The sequence below is a fragment of the Caretta caretta genome, chromosome 1, assembly GCF_965140235.1.
Source record: "Caretta caretta isolate rCarCar2 chromosome 1, rCarCar1.hap1, whole genome shotgun sequence".
Lineage (NCBI taxonomy): Eukaryota > Metazoa > Chordata > Testudines > Cheloniidae > Caretta > Caretta caretta.
The window spans coordinates 226,285,223-226,310,966 of record NC_134206.1 but is presented as its reverse complement, the minus strand read 5'-3'; the positions used below and the strand labels follow the sequence as shown (position 1 = coordinate 226,310,966).

At 41.9% G+C, this 25,744-nt stretch overlaps 1 protein-coding gene across 3 annotated transcripts in view; it reads right to left on the bottom strand.

The window, feature by feature from the left end:
• The window catches only part of LRP6 (LDL receptor related protein 6), a 201,198-nt gene that overhangs the window by 10,933 nt on the left and 164,521 nt on the right, over positions 1-25,744 (bottom strand). For 2 of the 3 annotated variants that reach the window (XM_048824492.2, XM_048824499.2), the window contains 10 exons: positions 24,012-24,214; positions 21,921-22,132; positions 20,347-20,537; positions 12,095-12,304; positions 10,446-10,571; positions 8,065-8,301; positions 4,959-5,069; positions 2,873-3,103; positions 1,360-1,496; positions 41-138 (listed from right to left, as the gene is read on the bottom strand). In XM_048824492.2, coding sequence (XP_048680449.1) covers positions 41-138; positions 1,360-1,496; positions 2,873-3,103; positions 4,959-5,069; positions 8,065-8,301; positions 10,446-10,571; positions 12,095-12,304; positions 20,347-20,537; positions 21,921-22,132; positions 24,012-24,214 — 1,756 coding nt within the window. The remainder of the gene's footprint in view (positions 1-40; positions 139-1,359; positions 1,497-2,872; positions 3,104-4,958; positions 5,070-8,064; positions 8,302-10,445; positions 10,572-12,094; positions 12,305-20,346; positions 20,538-21,920; positions 22,133-24,011; positions 24,215-25,744) is intronic. The other variant, XM_075121110.1, reaches the window with a different exon arrangement.

Here is a 25,744-nt window from a genome sequence, read left to right as displayed (position 1 = left end):
GGCTTTGATTCCAATTGAGGCTACTGTACTAAAAAATTACCTGTAGGATCTATGAGTGGAAGGACTGTTTGAAGAATAACCAAATTCCATGGTGTAATGTGAGCGTTCAGTAGCTGGTGATGGCGGAGGGTTCAAAATCTAAAAAAAAAAAAAAATAAAGAGGCATCTTTTTAAACAGCCACAAAAAACTTAAAGAGGAAGAAAAAATTAAATACAGCCGTGATGCTATTCCTACCCAATATTAAAGAAAACACTAGTATGTAGTTCATGCATTTCCTTCTTGTTAAGGCAAAGCTCAGTACTGCACCTAGACAAAGCCATGGCCCCTTCCCAGCGTAAATTCCTCTCTATAATCTCAACATCCTGCGAACCTCGCTTGTATCCATTTCCATCTAGGCTATCACTAAGCTTGCCTCCTAAGCAGCTGACTACTGTTGCTATTTTGAAGCACTTAATGCTGAAAAGTAAACCCAAAGCAGGCAATTCAAGACTAGATTGTCATCAGATATACCGCTATCCTAGGCAAACTGACGGATGACTGCCACAACCAGTTCGCTGTTTCCAGTATTGTTATTTTGCTGCCCCTTGTTCTTTATATGGCTGAATGGATTCTGACTCTTAGAGGAAAGAGGATATTTCAACTGTAGTGAAATAAATATCCTAGGGGGAGTACGTTATGAGGCCTCCGACATCATGGTCAGCAGTTCAAATTCAGCCCACATTTGATCATTCAATTTATCATCACCTGATGGGCTGTTTTGTGCGTTATGAAGTAGTTGGTAGTATCAGTTGCTACTGGAGGACAAGATTACTTAGGATCTAGACTGTAAAGTCTTTTGGGCATTCTGTTGGGCAAGTCTTTCTGTTCTGCATTCTAACACAATGGGGTCCTGGTCCATGACTGCAGCTTCTAGCGCTACGTTAACAGCATGAAAGCCACCATTGCAACTGGTTCTCCTGCAAGGACTGTGGATAGTAGACTCCCCTTTAGCGAGGATCCCTCCATGCCAAGTTGGAGGTGCTGCAGTGGGGTCAAAGGGGAGAAGTTTTTTCTGCCTGTGCTGTATCTGTTCTATAGTTTAGGGCTTTTACAGTCTCTAGGTCAATCAGTCCAACACCTTTCACCAGCACTAAATCTACTAACTCTTTTAGTTTAGCAAGACATTCCTTTGCAGCTTTGGAAGAGGGCATGCTGTACACACACATTTCCTTCCAGTTCACCCACTCCATATTCAACCAACCAACCAACCAGATTTGTTAGACTAGAAATCCAGAACAAAACCCCTGCCAAACAGCTAACCCCAGACATGCGCGCTGCTACTGGACTGAAGGATACCCACGCATGGAAGTGCGACTTACTGGAGGGAAGTAAGTGCCCTTGGTGCTTGAAGAACTACTGGAGGATGCCCCCGTGACATGGGCTCTGTCGTAGGGAGGGCCACTACTTCCGGCCATAATGCTGAGGGAGCTGATCACAGATTTACCACGAGACATTCCTAAAGAAGATGACAGACAGTATGTACATCAGTATTAAAATCTGTAAAGCAAAACTGAAGAAGGGATGGGGTTAAAGCTAAAATCTCTCTACAGGATACAGGCACTATAAACACGACTCAAAAATAAATAAAAAATAAAGCTGTCTGCATTAAACAATCCTAGTCTCCTTGAAGGAAAAGCAAAATGAAGTTACTCAGGGGATAAACATGTTGGCTTAACATTCTACCCACTGAACTCAGGAACCTGGCATGGGGCTGCATGAAAGCTTGTGCAAAGAGAAACTGATTCCTTTCACTTGAACGGCTTTGAAAGGCTTAAGAGAGAAGGCACTTCAGCACTCTCTCTATACTCAAGAATAAAACATTAAACTGATTTTGCCCGTCTCATGCGTGCGAGAGGAAAGAGGTTTTGTTCATTCTTTTCCACATAGTGAGTTTTTGCAACAAAGTGAAAGGAGACTAGGAGGGAGGCCTGACAAAAGGGGAAGATGCATGTGAATGCATTCCGGACTACAGCGAAAATTCTGCTCAAAGCTCCCTCTTATGAAAAGCAGCTCATTACAGGAAGGCAAAAGGGGCTGATGCATTGATATAACGCCATAACAGGTTTGCAAAAAGCATTTACAGGCACCTCTTTTGCTCCAGTTGGATCAAAATAAAGCAGCAAGAGTATGGATTTTATTAAAAAGACTTGGCACTGACTAATGACAGCTCATTATTTATAAAGAAACAGATACAGGAGTCATGCACATTAATTAAGACTAAATGCTCTTTTGTGACCAGCCTTAGTTTCGTATCTCATCGGATAGATAAGGTTACAACATATGGCTGCTGTTTGCATAATGCTGTTTAAAAGGGTTTACAGAAATGAGGCCATAATTACTCCTGGTCATTAAAGATCCCATAGAACTCTCCTTAAGCACACAATACAGGATATTTGTCCCTGAGACAGGGCAATTCCCAATCAACATGAGTGACTATATTCCATCTAAATTCTTGTTGATTTAATTCTATTTCCTGAGCCTACACTGCTGTGTAGAATTGTTGGTGCCATTACACTGGCCCCAGAAGAGGATGAATTTCAGTAGTAAAAGAAGTGATCCCCAGGTATGGGTATATACAATTACTGGTAGTTCTGCTTCTTGTCGATGACACTGTTAGAAATCAAACAACTGAGTAATACAATTTAGAGGGTTAAATCCTGTCTTCCGAGGGGCAGGTGCCCAGAATTATGTACCTGGTACAAACACCTACTTTGCTGGTGAGCATGCGCAGGAGTGTGCATTATAACTATATAGTGCCATTAAGAGGCAGGATAAGGAAACCTAAATTTTTTAAAATGTAGTTTTAAAATGCTTAGACATCTTGTTACTTACCTGGGAGAGACCCTGACAGAGAGCTTGGGTGAGGCACATAACCAAGTGGTACGGAGGCTGGTCCGTGCACCACATAGTCATTAGTCATTGTTTCCCCATCCCCCTTCATGCGTGGGCACAGCACCCTCTGGCAGATAAAGTACATTGCTCCAACCACAAAAACAGTGAGGATCACTCCAATGATCGAGCCTATGGTATTGTTGGCTTGTGGTGCTGGCTCCTCTGTTGTGTCTAAATGAGGAGAGAGAAATCAGATTCTGTAACTTACTTTGTTAGGTCCAACCACTTCAGACATGCTAAGTTTAGCATTCATGCCACTCTCCCCAAAACAAAAACTGGAAGTCTATGCTACTGAGCTTCCAAGCCACTTACAACAGCCTTCTAATTAAACATGCAGCGTGAACAAACGCCCACTAGGCACTAGGATGACATTTTTACCTGCAATTAAAGAGAGCTACTTTTCACATTTGACCTAAGTAGCATATGAACCTAGGGCAAAAGCCAGTGTTCTAATTAATACCATTAACTCCCACTCCTCTGCTTCATGGCCCAGCATTCACTGATGCTGAATAGGAGAACCATGGAAGCAATGATCAACTGTGTCTTGTGGCATTTCCAAAGACACCTAACCTGCCCCATGTGCACTTCCCATTGATGGTAACAGCTACACCTGATCATCTGTCCTAGAAGTATCATCTCTGCAAGGCAGTGCATTGTTATTACAAGCCCATCAGCAGTCAGACAGGGATGCCATTCCTGAAGGTACTGGACCATAAGCAGTGATATTTCTCAGAACAATGGACAACAACCTGACTATGCCTTGAGACTCTGTGAAGACAAGCAGGTATCAAAGCATTTACCTATTCTATTCAGTGTCTTATATCACACCCATCTCCATGGTATCTAAGTGGCTACTCTTCAATCCATATATCCTTGTTCCCTGAAGTCTGCACCAACCCTTTAGCCAATCTCTTTGGCTCCCATATTTTTTCATCTCTGTAGATTCATTAGATAAGACCCTGTCCACATTGGAAGCAGAACAGAACTAGCTACAAACTTATCCCAGTGAATACATTGACCTAACTTCCCTCCTCCCTCGTTACAAAGAATAGAAAGATAGGAAATGGGCTCAGGTCAGTGTAACATGCTGTATGTGCACGTTTGTGATAATGCCTTCTGGTGTCTGGCCCACAGGGAGGATAAGGCACCCTACTATTACTGCCAACAAAGGGAGATCTCATTTATCTCTGAAGTAGATTTAGGAGCTAAAGAATTAGGGGTCATTCTGGACATACATTTGGGGACATTCACACACACATTTGTGTGTTTTTATTCATTAATTGTGTCTGTTATGTGCAGTACATCAATTGGTTACAATAGGTGAGGAGATTTCCCATTTAATATTTCTAATAATGTAACAATGATGCCAGTGAACTTTAAGGCTGAAATCTATTCTGTTTGGCGTGTAGCTTTTTTTCTAGGGCCCTGGAGGATTTCAAGGCAGGCACGCCCAAAGGATATTATATTCCATAAACCATAATCTGCAACTATAAACCAAGAAGAGAATTACATAGGCTTTAGGCACAAAGGAAACTTTTTAGCATATTTCTATGTGCAGAGACAGGAGCACTCCTAAGGTTCTTAAAGTACCTCTTGTGAATTCTATGGCTGAGAGAACCATGAAGCAGAGCAGAATGGTTACAACAGCCTCAGGACATTTTGAAGAGATTCTTATACCACAGAAGAATGCGTCCATCCATGCATACAAACATATTATTAAGCAAGAGTTCCAAATTTTTTAAATTTTTTTTAAAATATAAGGGGCAGAATTTAACTGTTTTGAATCTGAGACACATCATCAGAATAATATATTTTTAACTCCAAAAAGAGCTGCATGTCAATTAGCTCTTCCCATGATCCCCAGGCATTAATTATTGGGCAGCAGGTGAGGCAGGAACACCCACCTTAAAATTAATGTATGTGGCTTTAATATTGGGTTGTGAGAGCGAATCCTAACTCACTGAGGAGGTAAACAATCATCTTCACTTGCTGCAACCATGTCTCTGATCCCAGATTTTACACTTACAGCATCCTTGCTCATCGGAGCTGTCACTGCAGTCCAAGTTGTGATCACATTTCTTGTTTTTCCCAATGCACTGGCCACTGGCGCAGCGGAACTGATCGGTTAAACAAAGCACTGGAGGGGGGGTAAAATGTCCAGAAATGTTCAATGTCACATACTCAAGAAAACAAAGACAGGTGATCAGGTTCAGTAGGAGGGTAATACAGTGATAACCTGAGAATGTTGTTTCCTATTTGCAGGGTAATAAATTATAGTATTCTGGGCTGAATGAACTCAGAGGCAGAAGGCAACAGTGTTTATAGGAAATAAACCCAGGATAAAATTAACAGGAAGCACACAAGTTATAATTACTATTAACGTTATCCATTAAATATTTGAATTTTGAATGAGAGAAAAGAATTAAGTTATAAAAACTTGTCAAGCTGCTAAAAGATAAAGTTATTTCTTTTCAAAGAGGTTACAAATTCCTTCCAACACTCATCAGACCCTTCCTCTTCCTCCCTCTTTCCCCAGCCCTGCCTTTCCCTCCCTCTAGGTCAGCAAATTGCTATACCATTGGACAAAATATTTTTGTTGACATTTACATTTTAAACCTGAAGTGGAAGACAGAAGAGGGGGCTGGAACTCTCCCAATTCAGAGTGTAAACATGCATATGTGACCATTAGTCTGGGGAGAAGGGCCCTCCAGTGAGGGAAAGGAGTTAAAAGGGTTTAATTTACAAACAGGTTTGCTGCGCTTGATATCATCATATTCTTTGCTTTTGTTATATTTTGCTCTGTTTCATGTAAGTTTGGGAGCTTTTTCTTTAGCTGAGATGAGCGAGAAGTTGAACCAGAGGTTTTGTGGCTAGCAATCAGCTTGAAAATTCAGGGTGTAGGAACCAGTTTAAGGCACAGCATTATGGCAGACTAACACAGTAGAAAGATATGTATAGTCATTGTGTGGTTCTGGAGAAAACTAAACTGAACAATAATTATCCAAATACCTGCACTCTAGGTAATAATGGCTGTCAACTGATCAAAGTACAACGTTTCATATACTGTATGGTTGTAAAATCACTGTGCAGTGATTATGTAAATATCAATAAGCGTGCAAGGAATTGTAGGACTAGGGTGTGACAGAGTGACAATATCTTGTCATATCCCAAACAAACCTGACAGAATTAAGATAAACTTAATTCAATAAAGTTAAACCTTATCGAATTAGAGTTAGTATCTTTGGGGTACATTGTATTAAAAATGCAATGATGTATGTGCTATTGTAGAACTGAATGTATCTTTTCTAGTAGGGAGGGGGGAATGCTAGTGAAAGCTGTTGGAGAGATATGCATATACTAGTTCATACTAGACTCTCCAGAGACCAACAGACAAAGAAAAGACTTTTGGTTAAAAAAAACTGAGTTTAGGCTGACTAAGGGGTCTTCTTCCTGATCCAGCAAATGGACAGGAACACTGGTTCACAGAGGGGCCCCAATCCTCATTGGAGGATTGGAAGGCCTTGGCCTACCGAGGCCTCATAAACCTGTTTGGTTGTTCTGAATTGAAGCTCTGATGAACTTGTAACCACAAGGTAACCCCTAGGGTGGGGTGATGCCTGGTAAGCTTATTAGAAGGTTTGCAGGCTCTTTTATTATTTTTAATATGATTTCTCTGTAACACTTTTTACCTTAAGAATAAAGCAGGCTTGCTTAGAAACAGCTGTGTGATCACTAAAATCTGTAGCAATCACTCTGCTATCTATCTCTGAAGAGGAAGCAAGCAGATTGTCCTTGCTGGAAATGACATTATCCTTGCTGGAAATGATATAGTGAAGGTAGGGAACTGTGCAGCCTGGAAACATGCCAGGCAGAATGGAGTAAGACGTGGGTCTCTGCCCAGGAAGGCAACATCTAGGGAGCTGGAAGCTAGGAGTTGGATGCCCTTGTTGAACCACTGAGGGGAAATACAGGTACAGCTTCCCTGAATATTGACATATCGGAAATACTATTCTTATTTTCATTAGTAAATGGCGAGCTTTCTTTCTCACACTAATCAGACAGGACAACGCCGTATCAGTATGATGTTTTTTAAACCACCTGAAACTTTGCAGCCAGAAGTTTCTCATCCTAGAGACAAGTTATCAACAGAATCAGAATCTAATGATGTGAAAGACTGGATGGCGTGGCAGGACTGGAAGTGGATAGGGAGACTTTCATTCCAAACCAGTCAGCTTGTTGAAATCTGGCCGAGATCATTAGTTTCCTAAATCATTCCCAACTGAAGACTGGCTTGGGGCCTGCATTCTCAGCCCTCGTCCTAGCAACTGACTTTAAAGCAGTCCCTTCAGATTCAGAAGTTTTTAAGGCCTCAGAAGAGGAAACTGATTGAATGGATGTGCGAAAATGGCTATCCCCTCACGCTCAGAAGCGGCCCCTCCAGGCCGAGGCTGAGACATACTGTCAGGGCAGTCAGATGGAGGAGGACAACTTGCGTGTGTTACACTTGTTTTACTGACACAGGACTTCAGACTCCAAACTTCCAACCAACATGAAAATTCATTTAATTTACAAAAAAACCTCAAACTACAAAAATCGGAGGCTGTTCACATTTGGCACACTAGTATCACTTCTTTGCATGCTGCCTTTTGTTGGAGTTTGCAGGTGGAGGACATCTCCACAACTCTCTCATCCATCTGCATTCTCACCCATCCATACTCACACCCACTTTAAATTCCATTGTATTCAGATATTATATAATAAATTAATAGTAATCTCATTTTCCCACAGTTTCCATTAGTCAATAAGAAGCATTCAAACAGCTCTCTCAGCATACAATTAAACACAAAACTAAGTCCAATGCTTTGAGATTTTTAGAGCTTGAAATAAAATATCATCTCATTCTTAAATGGCATCAGTAGACCTCAAAGTGCTTTACAAAGGAGTCAGTTTCATTATCCCCATTTTACAATTGGGCAAATTGAGACACAGACACTTGCCAAAGCTCACACCGCAAACAAGTGACGGAGCTGGGAATCACATCAAGATCCGCTGGCTCCTAATCTAGTGCTCTATCAACCAGGGACCAGATTTTAAAGGTATTTAGGTGCTTAACTCCCAAGCATCCACTATACCTTCACAGTTCTTTTCATCTGAGTTGTCCTGGCAATTTGCCTCTCCATTGCACCGGAAAACGCTGTCTATGCATTGTCCGCTTTCACACTGGAACTGGGAGTCTGAACAGACAGGGCAGTTCTTTTCATCACTATGGTCTTCGCATTCAGTGAATCCATCACAGCGCCAGGCCACTGGGATGCAGTCAATCTCCCCCGTGAAACAGGTGAATTGCTGAGGGGAGCATGTTGGGGGTTCTTTTAAAAAAAGGAAACAAAAACAAACCCAAAGGAACACATCAATAATCCATGTCTACAAGCAGCACATCTTAAAGGAGAGAGGTGGGAGAACCCAACTCTTCGACAAACATACCCCATGCAAGGTATTTTTTCCCCCTCAGTGATTGGTGCAGCTCTGAGCTTCATATGCCAGAGTGCAGGCTCATGTAACTGGAATACAATCTGGCACAAAGAGAGGACGAAGAAACATATGCACGCAAAATTCAAAGGACAATTCTCCACCAGCACAGTATACCCTTTCCTTGTACTTCATTAAGTCTTCAAAGGTTTTCACTTGAAGTCAACACACAGAGAGTGTTTCTCTTCCTCTTTTCCCCCTTTCCCGCAATCCCACTGTGTGCACAAAAAATGGCTCGCTTTCTTTTTAATGTTCAACAATAATTGTATAGAAAACATTAAAAGGATATAATGTGCTGCAGATGGATGTGCTGTGACTCAATGTCTAGTTATGTGCCCTCTATAACTGTGTTCAGCCAAACTTGTTTTAGAAAGACAAAAAAATTGCTCCATCAAGTCAACTCCTGCTATCTCCACACAGCTGTTAGCAGTTATTTAACATTTACTACAGTAACTGTTAATCTTATGTAGTAAGCGTTCATTTTTTTTTTTTTTAAACGAAGAGGCCCTTTTTTGGCCTAACATTAAATTTGCACTCAGAAAATATCTGGATTATGTTAGTTCTTTTTTCCACTGTGTGACCACATGTCGCCTTGCTGGCTACAGAATTGCTCAACAAATCCTCTCAAAATGTCAACAGAAAGAGAATGAAGCTCCTGAGCTCTCCTCTACTTCCCTCCTTGAACCAGCAGGGCCTGGCCAGAGGGGCAGCATCTTCCATTGCTCTATAATGACTCTCCCTCTCCGCCTCCAGCTGCAGTTTGGAGTGGTGTGCATGGGATGACTTTGAAGATGGAAATGAAGAGGAAGAAGGAAGGATAGATGGTACACAAAACAGAAGACCCCAGAATCAGAACGATCGACAACAATTTGGGGAAACAATTTGCTATTTTAAAAATTCAGTGCAAGAATTGTTGATCCTCCACCTCTTGTTTTCAGAGTGAGAGAGAGAGAGTGTGTGTGTGTGAATTTAGCAGAGGCAAGAAGTTGACAAATCAGCACCCTAGAGACTAAAGTCCTCTGTTTAGCCAAGGATCAGGTACAATGAAGGCAAAAGAGGTTCCGGTTCCCCTCACAATACTCTGCCTAAATTCTCATCTAGAAGAGCCACCTCCAAGCCCCATGGGTTAGTCAGTCCTTGGCCTCTGCTGAGAATACCCCCAAGGGTGCTAATTACCCACCTCTAGGGTGGTGCCAAGGAGTAGACTGAAAAACTCATTTGTACTTCCTGTTTATATTTATTGCAGAATTATGAGCCCCTCAACTGAACCTGCCTGAGGTAGTTACGACAATTTTTTCTATCAAATGTTAATCAGGGCTTTGAGTCTTACTGTACCCACAATGATTTTTATTTTTCCAAGCCACTTAGGCAAGGTTCACAAAAACAGTGCTCTGTGCTCCCTCTTTAGCAGCAGCTAACTTAAAAATACCTCTCGCCAAGAGCTATGTGTTTAGCACTGGTGGTCCTGGGGAAGCCACACAGAAGTGTTGTAGTTTGCTTTAAAGTAGCAGGTTAAACAAAACCAGCTCAATTAATTTCAGCTGTTTTCAAAGTCACCTGTGTGTCAAATAGAAAATGTCACACTAACGAAGGTAGGGAGGGGGAAACAGCTCAGCTTTCTCAGATGGTATTACAAACCACTGAATAAAAAAAACCAAACCTGAAATAACTCGGTGTCCTTTTAGTTACTAAGGACAATGGAAATCTGTATCTTGAAAAGCCTTCTTGCCTCAGAGTTAATTAACACCACTCACTGGGACAGGTTAGTTGTGGAGCTATTGAAGAGACCAAAATGGTATCCAGATACTCGGTGTGGAAAAGCATTGTTCAAGACATCTTATGCAGGAAAGCTCATCCCCTCATGGCACTTACCTTTCCCCCTCCAGAACTTCTCCCAGATTGAGGCATGTGGCTAACATGAAGGCCGTCCTAACCATATGTTAGGGGTTCAACTAAGGAAATGCAGACAACTGGAAGGACTTACCTCCACAGGATAGTTCATCCTGAAGCAGAACAAGGTGCACTGGACAAGAACACCGGGTTGTACCGTCACCCTTCACAATACAAATGTGCGAACACCCGCCATTATCTTGAGAACAAGGATGCTGTCCTGCAATTTATAAACAAGATCTTTATGCAATATAACCCCAAACCCACATGTCTGGTTGAGATTATTTAGAGAGAAGAAATTAATTAGTAAAGCTTGGGTAAAAAATAATCCAGATTTACTTTTTCAGGCCCTGATCCCATAATGAGCTCAGATGGGGTAGATCCCCTGCAGTGCGGCTCCTCATGGACACAGGAGGTTCACCTGAATGGAGCTCATTATGACAATGGCCTGCCTCCCTTTCTCCCTTCCCAAATGGAAAACCTTCAGGACAAGCAGCTCCAGAGTATTTTTTTTCCTTCACAGACATTTATAATTATTTGTGATCTGAAGCATCATAAAAAAAAATCACGCAGTGCAACCTTTTAAAAACAGGAAACAAAACCTAAAGGTTTGTTTCTTGGGAAAGGTGGAATTAGTTCTGGAAGAATACAACAAAGGTGCCTAAAATTTAATACTGCACTCACTTGCTCTCTCTAAGCCAATAAAAAAAAAAGCAAACTTTTCTGATTTACAAAGTCTGAAGTATTTGCACTGCCTCCAAAACTCAAATGAATATGATCTAGATAAATATGTCTTTTCATTTTAATGTTTAATAAGGATGCCCTGTTTCTTCTTGAAATTCTTGACAGATTTACTGTGATTAATGGCAAACAAAGCTAGTAGTCGTCTACTTTAATTAATATCCCCAGACAGTTTCCTAAAAAAATTCTCCAGTTCAAAGCACACATCATACTTATGTTAACGTGATTGCTTCCTCTATGATGGCTGTGGCTCCACTTGGCTGCACCCAGCCCCAGCCAACCCCCCATTCATTTCAAGTTAGGAAAAAGTTTGTGCTCTTGAAAAAAAAAGTTTAGAAACTATTTGAGTGTATTTACTCCTGGTGAAAAGGGCTGAAGTTCTCTAAATAGACAAAGCATGTGGCAGGTTAAGCTTAACTACTCTACCCCATGAATGTGCCACAACCCTGATCCAAAGGAACCTCCTCTAGGACTAAGATGGTATTTTAGTCTCTATATCCACTCAATCCTTAGTGTCTGTCATAGGACTACCTATAAGGTTGCCCATTAGGGTATGTCTACACTGGAGCTGAAAGGTGTAATTTCTAGCTCAAGGAGACCTGCACTATATCATTCTGATCAGGATCAGAACTCAAGGCAGCTAGTCCCTCCAGGTGCTCACACCACCATGGCTTCCCTTCTCTTTAGTGTGCCAGCTCAGAGCTAAAGCAGGTATGTCTCCTCAAGCTGGGAATCACACCTTCCAGCGCCAGTGTAGAGACATTCTCTGTGACAAAACGTGATAGTGGTTTTTGTTATGGTCTCCTGTCCACTGGGAGTTGTGCTGAGAAAACTCCACACAGGCCCCTTATCAGCCTTTTGGCCACTACTGATCTGGGGTGGATTTAAATCAGTGACATAGGAAGAAATGTCTCCCTATGCCATTAATAATCCCCTGTTGTGCCACTTCCCACCCCAACCCCACACCCCCAATTGCTTCTTGCTAATAGGGATGGTACTTACTGTATTCCTGGATGTTTAGTTCTTTAACTGCATGTATGTCACTGAGCTGTGCAATACGAGCCTGGACTTTCATACGTCCTTCTCGACCAGTCATGTCGATTTTTTCAATCATTTGTTGTTGCTTGTCAATCCAGTACAGCCAGTTTTCAAATACTGTCAGCCCAACGGGTTGCAAGATATTGGAGTCTTCTAAAACTATTCGATTTGCCCCTTTGGAAAGGAGGTTGTGGTTTAACAATTGGAAGAGACCAAGATATCACCATGAACACATTTTACATAGATGTAAATAAGCATATTACACATGCACGCACGCACACAGTCGTATGTCCTCAGTAGTTGTCTGGATTTAAATTCTGCAGCCAGATCCCCAATATACATAATACACCAGCGCGAGGAGTGGAAGCTCCAAGGTAGCTTCAGGGAAATGCAAAAAAATGGAAGGTGTTTTTAATTTTATATTACAGTCAGTAGTATAGTGAGCATAGTACCACTTGTGTTACTTTGATATTAAATTCAGCTTTACGCTGACTCAACTTTTTCATTTTGTACTGCAAATTGTACTGTACTGATAACTCACAACTGCATTCTAGAAGCAGCTAGATGTTCCAACTGCTGGAAGGGTATAGAAAAAGTGGGTATAAGGCATAAGAACAGCTATACAGGGCCAGACCAATGGTCAATCTAGCCCAGCATGCTGTTTTTCGACAGTGGCTGATGTCAGATGCTTCAGAGGGAATGAACTGAACCAGTAATCACTGAGTTATCCATCCCATTGTCTACTCCCAGCTTCTGGCAATCAGAGGCTAGGGACACCCAGAGCATGGGATCGCATCCCTTACGTTCTTAGCTAATAGCCATTGATGGATCTGTCCTCCATTAACTTATCTAATTTTTTAACAACCTCATTATAGTTTTGTGCCAGGGCTTGCCTGGGCTGAGCCCAGGCATCTCTAGGCTTGGTGGTTCATAGCCCCAGCATCTCTGGGCTTGTCGCATCAGTTATGAAAGTAAGAAAAATTGCTTGAGCCCTGGCACCTCTTTCATTACAAATTAAGTACTGAGTGCATTGTGTGAAGTACTTCCGTTAGTTTGTTTTAAACCTGCTGCCTATTAATTTCAGGGGACCCCAGTTCCTGGGCATCGTGAAGGGGTAAATAACTCGTCCTTATTCACTTTCACCACACCAGTCATGATTTTATAGACCTCTATCATATCCCCTCTTAGTCGTCTCTTTTCCATGCTGAACAGTACCATTCTTTTTAATCTCTCCTCATCCAGAAGCTGTTCCATACTCAACCATTTTTGTTGCTCTTCTATGTATCTTTTCCAATTCTAATATATATTTTTTGAAACGAGGTGAATAGAACTGCACACAATATTCAAGATGTGAGCGTACCATGGATTTATATAGAGGCAATATGATATTTTCTGTCTTATTATCTCTCTCTTTCCTAATGGTTCCTAACGTTCTGTTGGGATTAGGTTTTCCAATGTGCATTACTTAGCACTTAACACTGAAGTTCATCCACCATTTTGTTGCCCAGTGACCCAGTTTTGTGAAATCCCTTTGTAAATCTGCTTTGGATTTAACAGTCTTCAGTAATTTTGTATCATCTGCTAATTTTGCCACCCATTTATCCCTTTTCCCAGACCCTTTATGAATGTGTTGAACAGCACTGGTCCCAGTACAGATTCCTAGGGGACACCGCTATTTACCTCTCTCCATTCTGAAAACTGATCATTTATTCCTACCCTTTGTTTCCTGTCTTTTAACCAGTTACTGATCCAGGAGAGGACCTTCCCTCTTATCCCAGGACTGCTTAGGTTACTTAAGAGCCTTTGGTGAGGGACCTTGTCAAATGCTGGTACTCTTGATCACCATTGTTTTTTGACCCCCTCAAAGAATTCTAATAGATTGGTGAGGCATGATTTCCCTTTACAAAAGCCATGTTGACTCTTCCCCCAACAAATCGTGTTCATTTAAGCGTCTAATAATTCTGTTCTTTACTATAGTTTCAACCAATTTACCTGGTACTGAAGTTAGGCTTAACAGCCTGTAATTGCCAGGATCGCTTCTGGAGCCTTTTTTTTAAATTTGGTGTCACATTAGCTATCCTCCAGTCATCTGGTACAGAAGCTGATTTAAATGCTAGGTTACATACCACAGTTAGTCGTTCTGCAACTTCTCATCTGAGCCCCTTCAGAACTCTTGGGTGAATGCCATATGGTCCTAGCAAATTATTACTGTTAAATTTATCAATTTGTTCCAAAACCTCCTCAACTGACACCTCAATCTGGGACAGTTCCTCAGATCGGTCATCTAACAAGAATGGCTCAGGTGTGGGAATCTTCCTGCATCAGTCTTCACGGCAGAGGATGTGAAAGAATTCATTTAGCTTTTTCAGCAATGGCCGTATTTTCCTGGAGCATCCCTTTAGCCCCTCAATTGTCCAGTGGCCCCACTGATTGTTTGGGAGGCTTCCTGCATCTGATGTACTTAAAATTTTTTTTGCTGGTAGTTTGAGTCTTTGGGTAGCTGCTCTTCAAATGCTTTTTTGGCCTGCCTAATTATATTTTTATATTTGCCTTGCCAGAATTTATGCTCATTTCTATTTTCCTCAGTAGGATTTAACTTGCAATTTTTAAAGGATGCATTTTTGCCTTTAACCACTACTTTTACTTTGTTGTTTAGCCATGGTAACATTTTTTTGATCTGCTTAATATGTTTTTTAATTTTAAAATATGTTTAATTTTATTTGAGTCTATTATGGTGTTTTTAAAACATTTCCATGCAACTTGCAAGCATTTCACTTTTGTGACTATACCTTCTAATTTCCATTTAACTAACGTCCTCATTTTTGTGTAGTTCCCCTTTATGAAGTTAAACGCTACAGTGGTGGGCTTCTTTGGTGTTTTCTCCCCCGCAAGGATGTTAAATTTAATTACATTATGGTCGCTATTACCAAGTGGTTCAGCTATAAGGCAGTTTGGGGTTTTGGCTCTCATGAGGTGATTAAGACTTTTGGCAAAGAGGAGGGGAAGTACTTTTTTCCCCTAACCCTTCTGGAAAGAATCAACAGCAATTTTAAGTTTTGTGCATGGGCTTGAGCTCTTCGGCCTTGTCTTCATCAGGGAAAAAAGGGGAGTTGTTCATTCATCACTAATATGATGTAAAATCCTAGTGAAGATAAGGCACTTTGTAGTTTTCATACTAGTTAGTAGGAAAATGTAAACCCTTGAAAACTATGAGGGAGTTAACTCAACCTGCAAACTAGTGTGAAAATTATAAATTGCCTTGCCTTCACTAGGTTTTTACTTTGCGTTAGTTACCATGTGTTAGTTAATTTGAATTAGGAATATACCCTTTTCCCCAGTGAAGACTCCCTCTCCGTTCTCTATATTAGCAACCCTCGGCAGCGACCAGGAGAAGCACATTAGCTGAATGTTTATGCTACAGTGAGAATTATTTAACAGCACTGACTTTTAAATGGTCATTATTAGATTTCAGAGTTAAAATTCCATTCAGATGAAAGGGAGCACAGTTCATACTTGTCTCAGAGCTATTGCTGAAGATGGCCTGTAAACTTACTCTGCGCTACTTTACATTAACTTTTTACATTTATTTTCTTCACAACTCTAGGGCTAGAAACTTATATTTAAAAAAAACCTCAGAGCTTAGATTACACTGCACAATTATACTGTGAATTTGGTGACCTGTAAACAGATTTAGTGAATTTATTATGCCCTGCACTTATACTTACTTTTACTCACACACACTCATCACAGGAACTAAAAGTTCAGAGAACCCACAGCTGGAATGTTTGGATCTAAATCCAAACACTGCCAAACCTTCTGGGGTGTTCAGGTCATTTCTATCTAAAACTTAAAAAACAAAACAAAAACAAAACAAAAAACCCCTACAGCAGGTAATAGCTTGTGAACGTGTTCAACTACACTATGCTTTGCAAAAAAAGTAACTGACATTTTTAAAAAAAAGACTAGTACAATGAACCACCACATATAAAAGGCTACCATTTTTTTCCAAGGAACGTGTGGCCAAGATTTGCTTTTGGGACCAAAAAGTTATCTATTTATTATTATAATGCCTGAATATTTTATTATTTCATGTTTATTAATATAAATGTTTTGCATTTTTATAGGCTTTCATTAGATGCGCTCACAGTGCTTTACAGTAAGTTAAACTAATTATCATCTCCATTTTAAGATGGGTAAAGTGAGGCACAGATAGGTTAAGTCGCTTGCCTGATGTCTCATCGTGATTAGCTGATAGATTCTGGCCTGGTCTACACTTAAAACCTAGAGAGTGACTTTTCTACAGTCCACAGTGGTGTTAAAAATCCACATCCCTGAGTGCCGTAACTACGCTGACTCTTAACCCCCAGCACAGACACAGCTAGGTCAATGGAAGAATGCTGTCATCAACCTAGCTACCGTTGCTCAGGGAGTAGGAGTTCCTACAATAACAGAAACCCCCCATCTTTCGCTGTAGTCTATGTCTACACTGTAAGGTTATGCTGGCATAGCTAAGGTGCCATAGCTATACTGCTACAGTGCCTGTAGTGTAGACATGTGTTCTGACACAGCACCTAAGAATCCTCCCCCCGCGGCTTTCAAATACAGACAGCGCTTTCACTTCTTGATCTGGAGCTACACCAGTGTTGAATTTGGCCCTAGGAAAGATGTTAATGGATTCTGTAGAAGGACATATCCAGCTTGATGCAGAAATTACTAGTGTGAGGTTCTATGGTGTGTGTAACGCAAGAGGTCAACTAGTTGACCACAATGGTCCCTTCTGGCCTTAAAATCTATGAGTATGAGTCATCTGTTGCGGGAACACTAGCTGTGAGATGTCAAGAAGGGGGCAGAGAGGCGCACAAAGGGAAGCACGACTGTTACTGTCAACCTTTACAAAAATAAAAGTTTTACTTCTTTGGACAGAGTTCTTTTATGATCCAGTGAGGAGGTGGGGGATCTACATGACATTTCTCAACATATTGCACAAACTTTTAGCTTAAAAATCTCAGTCTCTTAAAAGTACCTCAGTTTTTCACCCATATTTATGACTGAGATTAATTTACTATTTGTGACTAAACCAAGACCGTGATATTGATCCCTCATATAAATAAGAAATCCTAAAGTGGGAACCACAAAGTTCACAAAGCATCCACTAGTCCCACCAGGATTGTCATAAAGGAAGATCCTAAAGGCTTAGAAATCCATGTTTGCTCAAGAATGAAACATGACTAACAGGACTTCTTTCCTGCCATTACTTCCCTCCTACATGGGGGAAACTGACTGGAATAGCCATTTCAGACTAGCTGCCTGTGTGGACACACAGTTCCAGAATAAAAGTCAGTGTATTCCAGAATAATTAGTGTGTGTCCAAAATAAACTAATTATTCTGGAATATACTGACCTTTTATTCCAAACTAGTGTCCACATAAGGAACTATTCCAGTCCATTTCCCTGCGTAGACAAGCCTTTACTCATGTGAGAAGTCCAATTGACTTCAATTGCCATTGGCCATTATCTTTGAAAACTCGTGGCAAACGGGGGAAGTCCTGGATGACTGGAAAAAGGCTAATGTAGTGCCAATCCTTAAAAAAGGGAAGAAGGAGGATCCTGGGAACTACAGGCCAGTCAGCCTCACCTCAGTCCCTGGAAAAATCATGGAGCAGGTCCTCAAAGAATCAATCCTGAAGCACTTGCATGAGAGGAAAGTGATCAGAAACAGCCAGCATGGATTCACCAAGGGAAGGTCATGCCTGACTAATCTAATCGCCTTTTATGATGAGATTACTGGTTCTGTGGATGAAGGGAAAGCAGTGGATGTATTGTTTCTTGACTTTAGCAAAGCTTTTGACACGGTCTCCCACAGTATTCTTGTCAGCAAGTTAAGGAAGTATGGGCTGGAAGAATGCACTATAAGGTGGGTAGAAAGCTGGCTAGATTGTCGGGCTCAACGGGTAGTTATCAATGGTTCCAAGTCTAGTTGGCAGCTGGTATCAAGTGGAGTGCCCCAAGGGTCGGTCCTGGGGCCGGTTTTGTTCAATATCTTCATAAATGATCTGGAGGATGGTGTGGATTGCACTCTCAGCAAATTTGCGGATGATACTAAACTGGGAGGAGTGGTAGATACGCTGGAGGGGAGGGATAGGATACAGAAGGACCTAGACAAATTGGAGGATTGGGCCAAAAGAAATCTGATGAGGTTCAATAAGGATAAGTGCAGGGTCCTGCACTTAGGACGGAAGAACCCAATGCACAGCTACAGACTAGGGACCGAATGGCTAGGCAGCAGTTCTGCGGAAAAGGACCTAGGGGTGACAGTGGACGAGAAGCTGGATATGAGTCAGCAGTGTGCCCTTGTTGCCAAGAAGGCCAATGGCATTTTGGGATGTATAAGTAGGGGCATAGCGAGCAGATCGAGGGACGTGATCGTTCCCCTCTATTCGACATTGGTGAGGCCTCATCTGGAGTACTGTGTCCAGTTTTGGGCCCCACACTTCAAGAAGGATGTGGATAAATTGGAGAGAGTCCAGCGAAGGGCAACAAAAATGATTAGGGGACTGGAACACATGAGTTATGAGGAGAGGCTGAGGGAGCTGGGATTGTTTAGCCTGCAGAAGAGAAGAATGAGGGGGGATTTGATAGCTGCTTTCAACTACCTGAAAGGGGGTTCCAAAGAGGATGGCTCTAGACTGTTCTCAATGGTAGCAGATGACAGGACGAGGAGTAATGGTCTCAAGTTGCAGTGGGGGAGGTTTAGATTGGATATTAGGAAAAACTTTTTCACTAAGAGAGTGGTGAAACACTGGAATGCGTTACCTAGGGAGGTGGTAGAATCTCCTTCCTTAGAGGTTTTTAAGGTCAGGCTTGACAAAGCCCTGGCTGGGATGATTTAACTGGGATTTGGTCCTGCTTCGAGCAGGGGGTTGGACTAGATGACCTTCTGGGGTCCCTTCCAACCCTTATATTCTATGATTCTATTATTAGAACAACACAACTAGGCCCCAGGTATCTGTTGGGAGCATTCTCCTCTCTCCTATCCTATCACACATATGAAGCATGCGGTCTCTCTTTGTAAGAGTAACAGCATCTGCAGACACAGGAAGCAAGAGAGTTTTTAAGAACACAATGCAGAAAAATTATGCTCTCGGATTAAAAAAAAGGCCTATTAATCAGCATTCTTTAACTAGCAATCTGTCTGAACAGATAGGATTTACACTGATAAATTGCTGTAACTTATCTTGCAGTGCAAATGTCTAAAGATGAGTGTTTTGGAAAAAAAAAAATTCTCCATGTTCATGGAAGGAATGGTGAGGTTTTAATAAAAAATACATAAAATCTGATGACAGCTTTTTTTTTTTTAAAGTAAGATAATTTAAAAACAAAAGAGTAGGTTTATAATTTACACCAGCCTTCGACTTTGGTGTTCTAAAAATTGACATAACAGATGCAAAAGGGGAAACAAGGAACGAGTAAGTTTCAGATGTCAGTTAAATCCTGCAGATACTGAATCTGTGGTGGTCAAGGTCATCCAAGGATACATCATACCAAAATTTCAATGTTTTAATGCACTAAGTGTGGTCTACTGGTTATAACACCCGATTAAGAGTCAAGAGTTCTTTTTCTGGATCTTCCATTAACTTACCGTGTGTCACTGGGCAAACTGCATACACTTGCAACTGAAATAATACCACTTGTCCTATCATACAGACATGTTATGAAACTTAAATAGAAGACGGAAAGCAAATTGGTGTCCTTGGATGGAATGCACTACAGAATTCCAAAGCATTATTATATCATTAATGAGCATATATCAATGCAATACTTTACTACCAAATTCATTTAGTTTCCATCACCAGTCTCTACTCTTACTCTCATATCTCATACATGCATGCAAATGGGGGAACGGACATGCATCTGAAGTACAAGGACAGACATTGCAGGTATTACATAGTTTATGTTGCCACAGGCACAGAAATGGCCAGTGCATGCCGACTTAACCCTATAGCACAGATTTTTCACCAACTGTACACTTCCTGGTTTGCCTGACCGGTACTAGTACTCCAAAAAAGTGATGTCCATGAAAAAGAGCAGTGATTATTTGTGAACTGGCTTTGAAGGAGAAGCTAACCAAGGTCTTGAAACTAGAAACTGAAGTGAACAGCACTAATATTGAGCAACTAAGAGTGCAAATGAATTTCTAAACATAAGTTTTATTTTACCTGAAAGGTCACTGCTCTCAATTCTCCGGAGCTCTGAATCAGCCCAGAATAACTTGCTCAGCTGGCTGTCAAGGGCCAGGGCTATAGGTTTACTCAAGCCACTGAAAAAGAGGATCTCCCGTTCAGTTCCATCCAGTGCTGCCCTCTCGATTTTGGGTGACCTTTCCTGCAGATTAGTGAAATACATGTACCTGTAACAGGAATAGTTAGAGTCAAACAGATTAGTAAATTATGCAGGTTTTTATTAAATAACGTTTTTCCCCTCTAACAATGTCTCAGAGAGACAAACATCCCTTCTCACTACTGTGCGAAGCGGGAGGGAGGAGGCAGCTATTTAAGACAATAACTGATTTGGGAGTAAAAAAACATTTTCAGTGTCAGGCTAAACTGTCCCTTCCCTTTTGCAGGTGCTCTGCTCCGGGGTAGGAGGAAGGGAACACAGGATACCTGGGCCTAGTACACATGCAGGAAACAGGCTTGCTCTATCTCTCAGCACTCAGGTGTGCAAGGGAGGAGGAACTGACCATCTGTACAGGAGCTGTTTCTAGGCAGGATGGGGCCATGTCTCTTGCCCTGCATTTCACCAGGATGCGTGTGAAGAGGGCAGGAACATAACCAGAATTCTCTTGCAGCTGGGGCCCACAGCTCCCTGCACCCAGCCCCACACACTCCCTCTGCTGCTCCCCAATACCCAGTCCTGCACCCAGTTCCACACATACTCCCCTCCAGCTTCCCCACACTCAGCTCTGAGCTTTCCCCACTGCACCCAGCCCGATGGTCTCCCTGCCCTGAAAAACACCATCCCCACCAGGAGCCAGGTGGTTTTGGGAGCTCCAGGCCCCATCCTTCTTCTGCATCTCTACTTCCCAGGAAGCCCCAAAAGCTTGGATCCAATCCTCCCCTCTCCTGGGGACTAGGAGTGTTGCCTACTCCACTTCTTCCTAGGGACTGGGGTGCCCATGAGTGCCCAAAGGACTGTAAAGAACATGGAGTTGCAACACCCCTCAAATCTATGGGGCAGCTGAGCCAAATTTGAGTGAGTAATGTTGTGACCTGGTGCATGGGGTCGCAGTGTCACTCAAATATGGCCTGGCTGCCTCTTCTTCATGACAGAGGGGTAGCTGTGCCAAATTTCTAGCTCCAGTCCAGGGCCAAGTGGGGTGGGGTGGGGATGGAGGGAGGGTGAACCCTCTGAGCCCTCTACCCCTCATTGCATCCATTTAAAGATGTATCAAGTCCTGCCCTGTATTGGGCTTCTCCCCTTCTATAACACAATACTACCACCCTCTAATGGCACTGCCTCTCCATCCCAACAAGGCTCAGCCTCAGGAAGGCCATAATTGAACCCTGCTAACCTTTACCAGTGAAATCCTGGCCCCAATTAAGTCAGTGGAAGAATTTCCATTGACTTCAATGGGCCCGTATTAAGAATTTTAGAAGTCTCAACCTTCAGCACCAATGCAAAAGTTCCAAAGACACCTTTATTTTGATGAAGGGTAGCCAGAAGCTAGAAGATTTATTAATAGGATCTCCGGGTTGGATTTTCCCTACTATTCCACATTACAACTACATACCCTTTCTCTGGGTTCACCACAATGGCCCGGGGCCTGTCGTCTTCTCCTTTCAGCACCACGCCCATCGGTCTCCCATCCAAGCGTGTCACATTAATCACATTAGTGGCTTCACAAGTCCAGTAGATATAGCGGCTGTAGATGTCAATGCTCAGATCATAGGGCTGCATGTCTAGGTTCTGATTGGGAACCGGACTCGTCACCACAGTAAGGCTCTGGGAAATCACCAGAAGGATATTACATTCAGTGCATCACCTAGAATTGGATCTGCTGTATGTGAAATTCTTCCAAGTTAGAAAGAGGCCTCCAAAATATAATCCTAAACCAGGAACACATGTTCAGTTGATTCTCTCTCTCTCGGTCCCTTGGTGAGCAACAGCAGAGCGAGCAGTGGACACAAAAATACCCTGGCAGATTTAGGGGGATGGAAATCATACCATTCGGTTGCAGCTCAGAAGAACTGATGTTGTTGTTGGGCTTTGTGGGGGTTACATTAACCAGATTACATTGGTTAAATCCCAACCACTCTAAGAGAGGAGACAGCTAGATCACTAAAGTCAAGGTTTCCACTTAGAAAGGCACTCTCTGGGCCTTGGCATGGCACAGTTTTGATGTTTCTCTTCCAATTCTATCTCATTCTCTTTTTCTTAATAAACCAAACTCCTTAGACAGTCCAGTTCCTCAGTACATAGACGAATGTGAATACAGAACACACAGCTCTCTACAACACAAAGTCCATGTCACCAATAATCCCTAACCCTGAACAGTCTATAGGATAGATCAGGAAAAGAAATGTTCAGGAGACCAGCTGATGGCTTGGACAACAGCTCTCGCATCAATCCTCCTACATCATTTTCATCACATATGTGAGTAGGAAAATCACATTAGGGAACCCTTCTAACTGGTAGAGGGGATATCTGCTAGCACTGGTCCTTAGTCTAGGTATGAAATTTAGCACTTTGGAATTTTCCCATTTTATTCCCTTCTGAGTTTTCCCTGTTTTTCCAAGTATTTCAACTACATGTAATCCCCCTTTCTTGCCCTCTTCAATGTACAGAAAATTATTATGCAGACATTATAATCGCTCCACAGATAAGATCAAAGTAGTCTTCCCTGTGACATACACGATTTACCCCACCCAGACAGCTTTATTAGAGACATATCGATCCAGCTGAAATTCCATGTACCACATCTTAGCCTCCAACAGTCTCTCTGGAAAGCCTGGAGTAAATTCAATGTGACATTCTGGGGACAAAGGTGCTTTGTAAAGTAGTTTGTCTTGCACTTTTGGAAAAGTTGCCAACCTTTTTTTTTTGGCTTGTCACATCTTCCAAAGCACTTGGCCTAGAAACTGCACACTTGTTTTATTCTGCTGGTCCTGGAGAGATCTGGCACTTTGGACCAGTTTTGGATGTTAAATTATTTAGATGTTCACGAAAAACATCCCTAAATAGGAGTGAAGGATGAACGAGCATTTCAACGGAATCCAGCTCACATTTCCCACCCCCTCCTTAAGAAACTGCACTTTCTTTTAACAAAAAAATTTATGTCTTCAATTCCCCGCCACCAAAAATAAATAAAGGATTTTAAAAGTCTGAGAATGAACAATTGCACAAGCCTTAATCAATTACTGTTACCTCACCCATCCTGCACCACGCTTTGTCTCCGGCCCCATCCGTGCCTCCTCTCTGCTCCCCAATCATGTGCTCCCTTTCCATGCTGCTGGGATTCTTGCAACTCCGTTTCATGCCTCTCATCCAGAGTCCCACTGGTCTACTACCCCACTCTCCTCATGCCTACACCAGAATTCCCCAACTCCTAGACAGGAGCGGCATATCACCCCAAATCTCTTACCCTCAAGTCAGTGCACCTTCCCCGGTCATCTCTATTTCCCTGCACAGACTATTGCCCCTTCTATATTTCCTACATGAATCCTACTATCCATTTCTATTGAGGTTCTCATCACCACCAGTCCAGACCAGCTACAGCGAACCCGGAGCTAGCAGGAAGTCTGTCCGTCTATATTATTTAAAATTTAATCATTGCTTCGTATAAACAGTGCCTCATCTCTTTGCAATTCCTCTCACTGGATACCTGGCTGCCATCTTCTTGTGCCTTCCGGATAATGTTCTGCCGAGAGTCAATCCAGTAAAGTTGCTTATCTAGGGGGTCATAATCGATGGCCCGGACATTCCTGAGACTGTGGATAGGGAGTATGATATCTGGACTCTGTTGCTCATCTATCACCATGCGATTAATTGCGTTCTTCTGACTGAACAACAGGAAAGTTGTAGGAGCTTTAAAAAAAGGGGGAAACACAGAGCAGAAACACCGGTTATCTATATACCCACTACTAACATTACTACACAAAAGCTATCAATACCTTACTTTCCCCTAGAACCCACCTCTTTCCTCCTCCCCACATATACACACATCTGCACAGAGGTTTTTTTTTTTTTTTTTAGGCTTTAAAGGCATCTTTTAAAATAAATTCTTATGTGTGGGGATGTAAAAAGCAAGGATAATTTCAAATGCAAAAAAAAGAAAGAAAGAATATGGACACACTCTTTGAAATCATGACAAGATCCAGGTATTCAATTTAAAACACTTTTCCCAAGTCTCTTCACAGCATCCTTTTAGCCCAGTGGTCTGTCCTGCAATAAAGTTACAGTGCACTGTAGAACAAGGCCCAGCAGCCTCAGTAAAGTAGATCTCAAGCCTGGAAAGATCAGCAGGGGGACATTTCACCCACAGGGGGACATTTCACCTATAAACCAGGCGAGGCAACAGTTGGGCGAGTGAGGTTCCAGAGAACATCCTCTGTCTTTATTATTTTAGGCATGTACTTTGAGTATTTTTTCTGGTTGCTGCTAAGAAAAAAGTTTCACTGGCATAAAAATATACTTTTCACACTGTTCAAAATTCTGACCTAGGTGCAAGTTATTTTTGCTTTCTGAAAAACCTGGATTTCCCCCCAAGCATTTCATTTTTCTACGTTTAATCACTAATTAATAGAAGATAAGACAAAAGCAAACCAAACACCCCTCCCCCCTACACACACACACACAAAGTTTGTTGTACGTATGTAGTATATAAACAGCAAAACACCACATTTGGAAAGGTCAAATCCCTTATTCATTAGATAAACCAGAATTTTAAGGGACACATGTAAAAGAGAAAGTTTTAGACCAAAACAAAGGAAGTTGTAACTGAAAGCATGTGTCAAGGTTCCTCCCCCACTCTGAACGCTAGGGTACAGATGTAGGGACCTGCATAAAAAACGTCCTAAGCTTCTCTTTACCAGCTTAGGTCAAAACTTCCCCAAGGTACAAAATATTCCACCCTTTGTCCTTGGATTGGCCGCTACCACCACCAAACAAATACTGGTTACTGGGGAAGAGCTGTTTGGACGCGTCTTTCCCCCCAAAATACTTCCCAAAACCTTGCACCCCACTTTCTGGACAAGGTTTGGTAAAAAGCCACACCAATTTGCCTAGGTGACTACAGACCTAGACCCTTGGATCTTAACAACAATGAACAATCCTCCCAACACTTGCACCCCCCCCTTTCCTGGGAAATGTTGGATAAAAAGCCTCACCAATTTGCATAGGTGACCACAGACCCAAACCCTTGGATCTGAGAACAATGAAAAAGCATTCAGTTTTCTTACAAGAAGACTTTTAATAGAAATAGAAGTAAATAGAAATAAAGAAATCCCCCCCTGTAAAATCAGGATGGTAGATACCTTACAGGGTAATTAGATTCAAAACACAGAGAACCCCTCTAGGCAAAACCTTAAGTTACAAAAAAGATACACAGACAGAAAT